The sequence below is a fragment of the Anabrus simplex genome, chromosome 1, assembly GCF_040414725.1.
Source record: "Anabrus simplex isolate iqAnaSimp1 chromosome 1, ASM4041472v1, whole genome shotgun sequence".
NCBI classification, from domain to species: domain Eukaryota; kingdom Metazoa; phylum Arthropoda; class Insecta; order Orthoptera; family Tettigoniidae; genus Anabrus; species Anabrus simplex.
The window spans coordinates 501,918,765-501,932,116 of record NC_090265.1 but is presented as its reverse complement, the minus strand read 5'-3'; the positions used below and the strand labels follow the sequence as shown (position 1 = coordinate 501,932,116).

Sequence of the window (13,352 nt, the reverse complement as noted above, 5' to 3'; positions counted from 1 at the left end):
AATAGGTAAAAAGTTTATGCATCTTATATAGCATGACGTGTCAAGTCTCTAGTCTTAAAACTAAACAAACATCCAAATGTTGCACAGGGTAAAATATCACTACGTCTGTGGATTGCATAGATTTAATATAATATGAGTGGCTTAGTAAAATGAATTAATCATGCAGATAACCCAACATTGTAAAAATATTGCACACATTATTGACTGTATAGATAAACTGTGCAAAATTAATGCCACATTCAAATCAGCTTCATGCTATGAGTCAAAAAAAGGCGGATTTTGTTGAATTGCACAAGTTGTTCTTCGTAGCTGATGTTGACAGTGTTCTCCCCAGAAATTTTTGTTACCTGGGTGGCAGGAATGAGTAGCCGGGCGGGGAATACTACGTAAAAAATAAATATGATAAACTTCAGACCATTAACAATAATATTAGACAGATAAACATGAACTGCAAAAATGAACTACGGTATTTTAGTGTTATCAAGAAGAAGACGTAACAGAGTAGTTTGAACTTCTAGTGTTCTACTGCTCGTTCATAATCACTCGGTTGCTGTGGAGAGCCAGACGGGTTTCTTACGTCCCGCGGAATCAAGTGCTCACATGTGACTGCACGCTAATCGAGACACTGCTCGCATTACATAAAATTAGCTTTATGGTCCATATTGCACTTCAATAGATTCACAACTGCTCGCACACGACACTACGTGATAATGAAATTGAAATAATAAATAAGGTAGTTCAACCTATTCAGTACAAATAAATATGAAATGTAGTGTTACATTCCTATTTAATTATAAGCGGAAGCAGGTACTGGTTTCGACCCCAATCCGGGTCATCGTCAGCCGAATAAAACGCAAAAAACAATGCATAGGTAAAAAAGAAATTAAAGATCAAGTCCCCACAAAAACAGCTGAAGAGGCAAAATAAAACAACGGGGATAGGCACTGTAAAATTCAGAAGAAGTAGAAGGTAAGTCACTTAAAAGAAGCAAGGTGCAATCTTCTGAACAGCAGCATAGCACATGCAAAGTTTGGCATTGTCTCATAATGTTTACGAGAAGCGGAGAACAGTTAAATGAGCCAGCTGAACTCCAATGTAACTCGCGCAATTATGCTGACAATAATGAAGATTTTTCATTTAAATAAACAGTTCTACAGTGTTTACATTTTAATTTGGAACACATAATGGCTGAAATATGTGTAGCCTCCGTAGCTCAGGCAGCGGCGCGCCGGCCTCTCACCACTGCCATTCGTGGTTCAAATCCGGTCACTCCATGTGAGATTTGTGCTGGACAAAACGGAGGCGGGACAGGTTTTTCTCCGGGTACTCCGATTTTCCGTCATCTTTCATTCCAGCAACATTCCTCACTATCATTTCTCTGTCAGTCATTAATCATTGCCCCAGAGGAGTGCGACAGGCTTCGGCAGCCGGCTATCCTTGCTGCAAGATGGGGCCTCATTCATTCCACCCCTGACTGGAAAACAGGTTGTAGGTTTTCAATGACTGAAATATGTATTAATATTACGTAAACCAAGCGAGTTAGGAGCGCGCAGATAACCCCACCGTCAGCAGCATTGAAGATGGTTTCGGTGGCTTCCCATTTTCACACCAGGTAAATGCTGGGGCTGTACCTTAATTAAGGCCACGACCACTTTCTTCCCACTGCTAGCGCTTTCCCACTCCTTCGTCACCATAAGACCTAACAGTGTCGGTGCGATGTAAAGCAACTTGAAATATTATGTAACTAGCAGATATCTAGGTTATGATAGCCGGGCGGTCAGTGAAAACGGCTGGGCGATGCGCCCATCAGAAAGGTCCTAGGGAGAACACTGGGGCTATAAAAAAAGGAATAGAAAAATGGAAATGAACGAAATGAATAAGTAGAATGTGAAGCATAAAGTGTGTGCCCATCTGGTCTCTCACCTCTTCGGCCGTCCCTTGTTGTCCGATTGACATTAAGTGTTGTGTGCTGTGCTAGAAGGTTGTTGAGAATTCACTTGGAGGGGAAGTTATGAAGAGTTTGAAGTGGGAGGAGAGGTGAAGGGTTCTAATGCTTTACTTTGGCACCTCGTAGCAAAGAATTTAATGATCATCTCTTCGAAAAGTATTAACTTCCTCCAAGATTTTATTCAGATGATATACCGGTTTACATTTTTGATCAACATTTATAAAAATATTTTCAAAAATATTGAATAGATTGCCTTTTTTTTTACTTAGTTGGAGAATTCTATATCTGTAAATGTATGATTAGTGTCCACCATATGAGCACCCATTGCCGAGAATCTGCCATATTTCGACGCATTAACATGTTCCTTTACAGAGGGAAAAGCTGCAGAAAAAATGGCATGGCTTTACCTAGGCAATCTGAAAGGAAGCGCAACAGAAGAGAAGGTTAAGAAGTACCTAGAGAAAAATGTAATTAAAGATAATATCCATTGCGAAGAACTTCACACACGAAGTGAAAACAAGGCCTTCAAAATAGGTTTCCCTTTCAAATTCCTTGAAGATGCTGAACGACCAGAATTCTAGCCAAATAGAACAATCGTAAGAAGATTTCGTTTTCGGAGAGCAAACCGTGCTGAAGAAGAACTACAATAAATATACACATATGCTCCATTGGAACACTGAAGGCATAAAAAACGCTCTGCCTCTCTTTCCAATAGAAACATTAAGCAACTACAACGCCATTATACTGACAGAAACATTCTTAACACAGGATTTCAACATTCAAGGATATTATGGAATTCATTCATTGCCAATCAGACCGCAGGAAGATCAGCAGGAGGAGTCTCCATCTTTCTCAAACCGTACTTAGAGGAAATAAAACAAATAATAAAAGAAGAAAACACAATTATCATAAAGACCAACCTACTATCAATCATTGGCATGTATGTTCAACTACATATGTCAACAGAGGACACAATCAAAAGAATAACAGAGGCCTTGTCACAAACGCAAAAAGATGATAGAGTAATCTTCGCAAAAGACCTAAATGCAAGAATAGACAAACCAACCGTCAGAACAGAATTGATTAAAGAGGCACTGGAAGAAGCCTCGAATGGAACCAGCGCCATGGACTTAGTCTTTTACAGAGGTACAGATATTAAAAAATTCAGCCAAAAAGCATTATGGACTTCAGCCATAGCCCCGATTAGGAAACATATACCAATCTCAACAGTCTTTGAAATCACTCATAAAGATCAATTGCCAATACAACCAAGAAAGAAAATATCCAGGAAATTAGATCCAGAGAAACTAAGACACATCAGTGATGAAATAGATAAAGCAAGGTTACTAGTTCAACGACATGAACTAACTGAAGCAGTGGAAATATGTGCAAGAACCCTTCAATCATGCCAAACTCACACGAAAGTAAGGAGATCACAACCATGGTTCAATAAAAACTGTTACAATGAATGGAAAAAGACCCTGCTGGCACTACATCGAGCGAAGAACACATCGAACCCGAGTCACCTGGCCCAATACACTGAACAAAGAAAGAAATATAAATCACTAATCAAGAAAACAAGAACGGAGTACATTGAGGAAGGCATCAGGAGACGTGTTGCAAACGCCCAAAATAACTCATTTCTAATGCTTAGAAAACCAAAAACTTCAGCAACAAATAATATCTCATTGGAATCATGGGAAAACCATTTAAAAAGCATTCTCAACCTCCAACACTGATCAACAGCTTTTGAATTAACTCCAGTAACAATGACGGGAAATCACATCTCCATAACGAGGCAGGAAATATATAATACAATAACAGCAGCAAAAAATGGAAAGACCCCCGGCCCAGACTGCATCTGCACAGAACACCTGAAAGATTCTGTCATGCTAGAGTACTGGGTAGAACTATTCAACACATGCATGCACACTGGGGAAATTCCAGAGCAATGGAGATTGTCAACAATCAAAATGATGTTTAAGAAAGGAGAAACTGACAATCCTGATTCATATCGAGGTATACTCCCTCGAAAATACATCATTCAAAATCTTCATGAAAATCTTAACAACCAGGCTTGCAGAAGAAATAGACTCCCAGATACCAGAAAATCAATTCGGCTTCCGAAAGGGAAGAAGCACACTACATGCCGTAAAATACCTAGTAGAACAAGTCCAAGATACATTGAGGCATCCAGGAAAGAAATATTTTGTAGTCTTCGTAGACTATCGTAAGGCTTTTGACCTTGTTGATAGAGCAACACTCGTCCAGAAACTCAATTACCTAATAGGGCTACACATCCGATAGCAATCAATCTCGAATATTCTCAAATATAACTTTGTCCAAATATCAGACAACATAACCCTATCCAAAAACGTAACCTAAACAAGTGGAGTCCTACAAGGTGACCCAATCAGCCCGATTTTATTCAACATCATGACAGCAGACATCACAGAAATAATCATAGATACCTCAACATTGCTTATACTTTACGCAGATATGGCAATAGGCTCAGAAAACATAGAAGAGCTCCAAGAAGTCCTCAACAGGCTCACATCATAGGCAGAAAGAAACGATTTGCAAATAAACCACAACAAAACTAAACAAATGACCTTTAGGAAAAGAGGAAAACATGCACCTAAAAATACAAAATCATGCACAACAAACCTCTAGAAGTAGTGCCGAAATTCAAGTACTTTGGAGTCACCCTCCAAACTACTCTAACATCCTACAATATCCACATCAAAGAAAGAGCAGCCACAGCAATAAAAGCCATCTACAACATTCAACAACCAAACAAATATCATTGGGTACAGCAATGCTACTGTTCAGGACAGCCAGATCACCAATAGCAACCTATGGGATTAGCATCACCTGGGAAAAACTCGCACTCAGCGACCTGATGACAATAGAAAAAGTCAAGGCCCGATATCTCAAGAGAATTCTAGGCATTGGGAAGTCAGACCCTTCAAGGTTAACATATGTTCTAACCAAAGAGGTCTACTTCATTGACAATATCAAAACACAGTATTGTCTACCAAACACTAAGCCCTACGAGAATGCACGCCGAACCTTAAATGAGAAACGAAATGCTATTTGGTCCGACTTCTACTCCACGGACGCCATAATGACGGAAGAGTGAAAGCAAGCAAATTACAAGCTACGGCACGTAATCACACGTTACGCCATTTCCACTAGCCGAATGAAGACTGTATATGTAACCTGTGCAACGATCATTGCGAAAGATACCATGCACAAAACTGCAAAATGAGGACAACCTCAATAATAAGAATAGTATTAACATGATTGACCATCTGTACAAAAATTGTTTTTGCACATTGTGTGCTTTTCATTTAATAATATATCTGATGGAAAACTTACTTCTTTTTAGTATCCTTAGTTAACGTCAAAAAAGGTTTCAAGACTTACCAAATACTGTAATTTTGTCTACACACTGCCTCTTGAACCAGTTTCCTTTTGCTATTAAATAAATAGTCTGATTAATAGGGCTTATACTATACCTATGTCAGACTTGGATCGAACGAACCAATTGGATACTATTTTTTTAATAGCAAACAGAAACGAGTTCAACAGGTAGTTTGTAGACAAAATTATTAAGGAAGTCGAGAAGAAATCATTTTCAACGTTAACTAAGGATACTAAAAAGAAAGAAGACAGTTATGCCCTTTTTACTTACAGTCATAGCAAAATCTATGAAATTTCAAATATTTCTCAAAAACTTACTATGAGAGTTTCTTTCAAAACAACAAACAATAATGCTCATCTTTACTTACATAATCCTGTTGACTGGTCGAACGTGTACAGTTAGGGAGCACGTCGTGTACTGCTCCATGTACGTCTAGGACTAGTACTTGCGGTAACGGAGAGGGGAAGTGGAGGGGCATGAGGGGTATTGATTGGGGAAGGTGAGGTAGAGGTGGTAGAGAGGGGAAGTGGAGGTTCAATAGGGGTAGTCATGATGAGGATGAAATTATGATGAAGACGACACATACACCCAGCCCCCGTGCCAGTGAAATTAACCAATGATGGTTGAACTTCCCAACCCTGCCGGGAATCGAACCCTGTCACCAAAGGCCAGCACCCTAACTAAGGGAGAATGGCTTCTGGTGTCGGGAGTGTCCGAGGACAAGTCATGGTTAAAATTTCCGACCCTGCCGGGAATCGAACCCGAGGCCCCTGTGACCAAAAACCAGTATGCTAACCATTTAGTCATGGAGAACTATGCCATCGACTTAATTACAGTAGTAGTGTAGATTGTTGTTGATGATAATTAATAATAATGTTATTGGTTTAACATCCCACTAACTACTTTTACAGTTTTCAGACACTTGGAGGCATCGTAATTTTGTCCCACAGTAGTTCTTTCTAAGTGCCAGTAAATCTACCAACATACACGAGCACCTTCTAATACCATCAGACTGAGCTGGGATCGAACCCACCAACTCAAGTTCAGAGGCCAGCGTGTCGATTGTTGTTTTAATTAATGAAATGAACTGTGCACCAATAAACTCACAATAGACCTTAACTTTTTTTTTGCTATTTGTTTTGTGTCGCACTGACATGGATAGGTCTTATGGCGACGATGGGACAGGAAAGGCCTAGGAATGGGAAGGAAGCGGCCGTGGCCTTAATTAAGGTACAGCCCCAGCATTTGCCTGGTGTGAAAATGGGAAACCACGGAAAACCATCTTCAGGGCTGCCAACAGTGGGGTTCGAACCCACTATCTCCCAGATGCGTGCTCACAGCCGCACGCTCCTAACCGCACGGCCAACTCACCCGGTCAGAGGAGAAGCAATAGAAATAATGAATTCACACCCATCGCAATGGGAAAGTGCAAGGCGTTGTTTCCAGAACCAAACTCAGGCAGGCATGCACAGTGGATTGCTTGTATAATGAAAACCTTAAGGAATTATCCATAATTTTGCTCGGAACCTTCAAAAATGTATTCAATAGATACATAGAGACTGGTAACATCTCTAGAACATGAAGGAAGACTATAATAAAGGTCCTCCATGAAGGAAAAGTGGACCCCAATGACCCAAACTCCTACAAAGGCATAGCCCCCACAAGGCTAACAGAAGTCATAGAACACATCAACAGATTCAACAATTTGGATTTAGACCAGGAAGAAATATCCTGCAAGCAATCAGAAATCTACTGCTCGATACTAATGAAGCATGAAGACAAAAGACAAAATTTTATGCAGTATTCTTCAATTACACCAAAGCTTTTGATACGCCTCTGACAGACTCAAGCACAAACTGGAAATTGTTTTGGAGAACAAGACCAACTAACAACCCTGATCAAATATATACTGACCTACAACACTGCAACATTCAAGAGATAGTGTATCTACATCAAAAGGTATATTACACTCAAAATGGTATGCTACAAGGGGACTCCATTAACTTATTATTCAACATAGCCACAACTGAACTTGTAGCCAACAAGCCACACAAAAGAGAACTACAAAGGCAATGTTGTGGTATACGGTGAAAACTCTTTCATTCGAAATATGCGTATTTCGAAGTAATTACCATTCCCTAAATTCAAATACTGTAGAGGCCTTCACATGTTATTTCGATCGGTTAATTCGAAATACGGTTAATATGTAATTCAAAGTTCTCATCAGGCCCCTAAAGTATGTAATTCGAAATCAGTACTGTTATCTCACAGAACACGTGTTATGGTTGAATGAGTTCTTGACACTATCAAAGGGTAGAGAAGGGTCCACGGTTCTGCCAAGTGAGTCTGGCATTGCTTCCACTTACTTGGTGATGGTGGTGATTATTGTTTTAAGAGGAAGTACAACTAGGCAATTATCCTCTATATAACACTAATCAGGGAGAAAAAATGGAAGGGGTCCGAAACTTTGAAAAATGAAAGTATCGGCCAAAGGAAGATATGGGCTACGAAGGGCGTGAAAATTAAAGACTCCCTAGGCCTCGGGAACCTAATACCTTCGGGGTCGGAAAAGAACAAGAGTTGATCAAGGAAGGTTGGATAGGAAAGATGAAAAGTAAGGAGCCTGGCACAAGTAAGTGGAAGCAATGCCAGAACTCAGCTAAGGGCCCCACGGTCGCCAACCCACACTCCAAAGTTCAGAGCCCCTGGGCCCCTTTTAGTCGCCTCTTACGACATGCAGTTCCACTTACTTGTGTCAGACTCTTTGGCTTTACCTTTCCTATCCGACCTTTCTTTCTTAACTCTTATTCTTTCCCGAATACGACAGTATTAGATTTTCGAATCCTAGTGAGTCTTTTACTTTCACGCTGTTTGTGGCCGTTCACTTTATTTTACCGATGTCTTCATTTTTCGAAGTATCGGACGTATTTAATTTTCTTTCTGATTAGTGTTAATAGAGGACGGCTGACCAGCTTTACTTCCTCTTAAATCAATAATCACCACCACCACCTTAACCAGGTAGGCTAGTACACGATTTTCTAAATCACAACCAGTGACCAAAACAACCTGAGAGTAAATGAACAAGTGCATGTCGGATCCTGAAATTATACTCCTAAGAACGGCGCCTTGTGAGTGCTGGGCTCCAAAGGTGACAAACTCTCGATGCGAGTTATATCAATTACTAGAATGTAACGGTTACTTTTACTCAATTACTTCCCAACTCTGCAAACAGGACACAATGGAAAATAGCACTATGGAACATAGGTCAAAAAAACATAATGATAAAGTGCGGGCAGTATCCAGTATTTGAGAGATAGTGGGTTCGAACCACACTGCTGGCAGTCCTGAAGATGGTTTTTCATGGTTTCCCATTTTCACACCAGGCAAATGCTGGGGATGTACCTTGATTAAGACAACGGCCACTTCCTTCCCACTCCTAGCCCTTTCCTATCCCATCGTCACCATAAGACCTATCTGCATCTGTACGATGTAAAGCAACTTGAAAAAAAAAAAAGAACATAATGAACACCACCTCCAAAAACCTACTAAAAAATTACACTTTAATGCTCACAGAAACACTAACAACAGAACCAATTTCAATATCAGGCAGATATGGCCCCACACTCCAGCAAAAGAAAATGCAGCGGGCAGACCAACAAGAGGAGTACCCCGCTACATTAGTCCCAACATAGGTGAGAAAATAAATGAACACGTGGAGGAAAATGTAGTGGTCTTAGAAACCACACAGCTGCCATCGTAGGCTTGTATTTTCGACCTCAAACAGACATTGTACAACTCATTGATACAACAGTATCAATAAAAACACAAGTGCAAAAGAAAGTCATTACAGCAGGGAATTTCAATTGTAGGATCGATACATTCAATAAGAGAAGCAGCACACTAATAGAACACCTATAGCTCATTCCGCGTTAAGAAAACAGTACTGCTCTTATGAACCTACAAGGTGTGAACACAGCCCCTCAGAGACACCCATAATGCCTCGTGATTAAGGGATATTATACTGTACTTTGTAACGTAGCCTATTATGAAAGGCAGAAAAGAAAGACAACTTTGCAGAAAGACTAGGACAGGAAACGGCCAACAAGGATCCGATCATAGCATCGAAAAGTAAGAAAACTACCAATACACCAAATTGGGCTTAAATCCAAATGGAAACATGGCAAAATCACTTCCAGATTCTATTGAATCCAAAATGGGACAAACAAGCCTACGACAGAACGGATGTGCCTACAAGTGAAATCTCTCAACCAATCACTAGAAGTACACAAATCAATTGCAAGATTAAAAAGTAACAAAGCCTGGACAAAATCTTTAATGTATTTGTTCAGGACACCAGCGCAGATCTACTGCATACTTGGATTTAGATCTTCAATGAATGCCTACAGACTGGACAAATGCCAAGTTCTTGGAGATTCACCATACTGAAGATGATCTATAAAAGAAAAAGTGCCACAAATGATCCAAATTCATATAGAGGGAAAGCTCAATTCTTTCAAACTATTCACAAACACACACACAGGCTAACAAATGTCTTAGATAAACAAATTCCAGAACAACAGTTTGGTTTCAGGAGGGGAAGCTCCACTCTTAAGGTAGTAGAAAGCCTCCTCGGAAATATAGACAAAGCACTGAGAAAGCCAACGGGAAAATTCTACATAGTATTTGTAAACTTTATTAACAGGCAAGCTGGCCTTAAACAAGCTAAAAAACATGGAAGGCATAGATCCACACATACTCAATCTCATCCGCAACATACTGACCAAAAATTGCATTAAGGTAGATGACACACCAAATCTAAAAAGAAGTAATGCAGAGCAGAGGGGTATCACAAGGAGAGTCACTAAGACCCCTTAATGTTATGACAGCAGATGTAAGCCAAATACGCACACCTCCAGTAGTCATGTACTTAAATGCTGACATGGTTCTTGCTTCAACATATAGGAAAGGACTTCAAGACTTCATAAATAAACTCAAAGCCTGCGCTGGTAACAATGAGTTTATCATAAACCAATCAAAGACAGTGCGAACGATTTTCAGGAAAGGAGGAAGAACAATTGGAGGAGACACTTATTACACAATCAACTGATAAAAGTTACAAATGCTTTCAGTGTTTAGGAGTAACAATTCAGACAACAGCTAAATCATCTAGTCTTCACACTAAAGAACAAGCAACAGCCACCACAGTAGCCATACATAACATTTCAAACATTGCATCACACAAATATCACTACCAACAGCAATTAACTTATTCTATTATTATTTTTTTTTTTTTTAATCTATTAAAATAAATTGTGTATTGAATGGTGGAAAAACACATTTCTTATCTATACATTAACTTATTCTACGCCAGATACTTCCCATCTTAACATACAGCCTAGAAATCACATGGACCAATCTCAAATACAGTGAAAGCAAGACTGCTAAAAGCAACACTGGAGGTCTCAAAGGACACTCCTTCCAGACTAACATACGAGCTCGTCCAAGAAACATTCCTCATAGAAGACTTTCACACAACCTTCTACACAAGAAACTCAACTTAAGAAGGGACAGACTAGAAAAGAGAGTGAAGATTAGAGTCTGAATTCTACATAATTGATGCTATGATTAACCAAAACTGGGTAGGGCCAAACAACAAACTGCGCAGTGTAAAAACACAACCAGCAGTGCACACATTTTATCATAAATGCAGGAGACTAAATACACGAACCACTGCTGGATTGTATGTGTAAACGGTGTGACAAAGCGTGTGCCTGATACCAGTTTAGGGTATGTGTGAACAAAACAAAATCACTAATGGAATATAGCACGGTGAATTGATTTTCTACCTAATACATACTTGTAAGCACGTATCATATTATCCAATCCTACAATTATACAAACTGGGCCTCACGTTTTAGTAACACGAGCCACCACTAGGTGGAGCACGCGATTTGACTGTCGCATTAGTAATGCTGAGAAGAAGCGCTGAGAGGAATGACAATGCTGCCAACTGTTGGTAGTTGGTTTGATATGGTTATACTTTTTTTTCCTGCCGAGCAGACAGTATGCGCCGCAGCGATACAAAAGAGCCTCTTGAAGGGAGTGTGGCCCTGAAGTGATCACTATTCTCATGACAGAGATTGGCCTGGATGTGCAAAGATAGGTTACAACTACTAAACTAGGTCAATTTTTCTTGCCGTGCGGACAGTATGCGCCGCAACGATAGAAAAGAGCCACTCGAAGGAAGTGTGGCCCTGAAGAGAGTGTGGCCCCGTTTTCATGACAGAGATTGGCCTGGATGTGCAAAGATAGGTTACAACTACTAAACTAGGTACTTTTTTCGTGCCGGGAGGATAGAATGCGCCGCAGCGATAGAAAAGAGCCTTTCGAAGGGAGTGTGGCCCTAGAGAGACCTCTGTATGACATATTGGCCTGGATGTGCAAAGATAGGTTACAACTACTAAACTACCTTTCTTTCTCGCCGTGCGGACAGTATGCACCGCGGCCTTTTAAACTTCCCTGGCACCTTCATAATTTTTTTTCTTCTGCAATGATCGGAAACAAAATCTTGGCCTCAACCTAGGTGTCAATGACGTCATCTTCTTCCATACGTGAACCAATCACCGTTATAAGTAATGGAGTAAGGCGTCTAAAACAGTATTTTTGGTTATAAAAGTAAATGTACTTCTAAGGGCAGGCAGGTTGGACCCTGACAAGCGTATTGAACCCATCTCTTTTCCACGATCATTTTAAGGTAAGAATAGCAGCATTTAAAGTAACATTTTATTTAATAACCCTTGAGGCCCCGTTACTATAGTTCTACCCTTGGGGAGACGATGGGATAGGAAACGACTAGGAGTGGGAAGAAAGCGGCCGTGGCCTTAATTAAGGTACAGCCCAGCATTTGCCTGGTGAGAAAATGGGAAACCATAGAAAGCTATCGTCATGACTGCCGACAGTGGGCATCAAACCCACTATCTCCAGAATACAAGCTCACAGCTGTGCGCCCCTAAGTTCACGGCCAACTCGCTAGGTAAAAACTGAGCGATCCGTTCTGTGACAGATATAACATGGCAGTGCAAAAGAAGAGTAAAATCGTTCAATGAAAGATTGCTGCTTGAAGAAAATAAGTCCCCCACTATATCCCATGCAATAGCAATTTAGTCACGCACAAAAAGGTTCACCCGAGATATCAAGCAATAGCTTCAACTTACGAATCCAATCGAATCTTCTTCAAAGCAACTAGACTGCCGGTTTTCCGATCTCTTGCTTTGTATACAACACCATAAGTTCCTTCACCGATCTTCTCAATTTTTGTAAAATTATCCATTTTCACAGTAGACTAATAATGATCTTCCTGATATCACTGAAAGAATAAAATAAAACTAGTTTCTGTACTCATGCACTTCCACGTTACTGGAGATCACCATGTTTGAGAAACAGTCTTCCCGCTCTTTAGATACAGAGCCATCTACAAACAAACAAGATCCAAGAGACAGTGATGTGAATGCTCAGTTGTTCTTGTTCTTGAAGTGGATTTGGGCTCGTTATTTTACCCAGATACAATACTCGATAATAATTGTAAAAGTTCTACACTCGTATAGAATTCCGATAAAGTAGGACACCAATTATGTTCGCAATTTTCCCTGATTGATAAGTACTTGAGAATTGAGTGAAGTAGGTCGTGCAGTTGACTCACAAAATGGTTTCAAAGCACTTGAAATAGTTCACTAGAAAACGTAGCACCTAGAGAACTGAGAGTGATTAAATTATGTATACAAAACGAGGAGATATAGGAAAATCAAAGGGACACAAAGTATACTAATTTTCACGCTAGAGTGACCGATCTCAGCGACTTTTACAAAACAAACAAGACCGGGTCAACATACAAGGGATAAGTAAGAGAGCGCAGGAGAACTACTGAAGGGTGAATATATGTAAGAGCGTGGGACATTGCACAGAGGGAAATTAATATTT

At 40.1% G+C, this 13,352-nt stretch overlaps 1 protein-coding gene across 2 annotated transcripts in view; it reads right to left on the bottom strand.

Annotated features, from left to right (window-relative positions):
* Cdk2 (Cyclin-dependent kinase 2) overlaps window positions 1-12,812 on the bottom strand; it is a 148,579-nt gene extending 135,767 nt beyond the window's left edge. For both annotated transcript variants that reach the window (XM_067135368.2, XM_068225041.1), the window contains exon 1: window positions 12,590-12,812. In XM_067135368.2, the coding sequence (XP_066991469.1) occupies window positions 12,590-12,705 (116 nt within the window). In that variant the 5' untranslated portion in view covers window positions 12,706-12,812. The remainder of the gene's footprint in view (window positions 1-12,589) is intronic.
* Window positions 12,813-13,352: the final 540 nt, after the last annotated feature.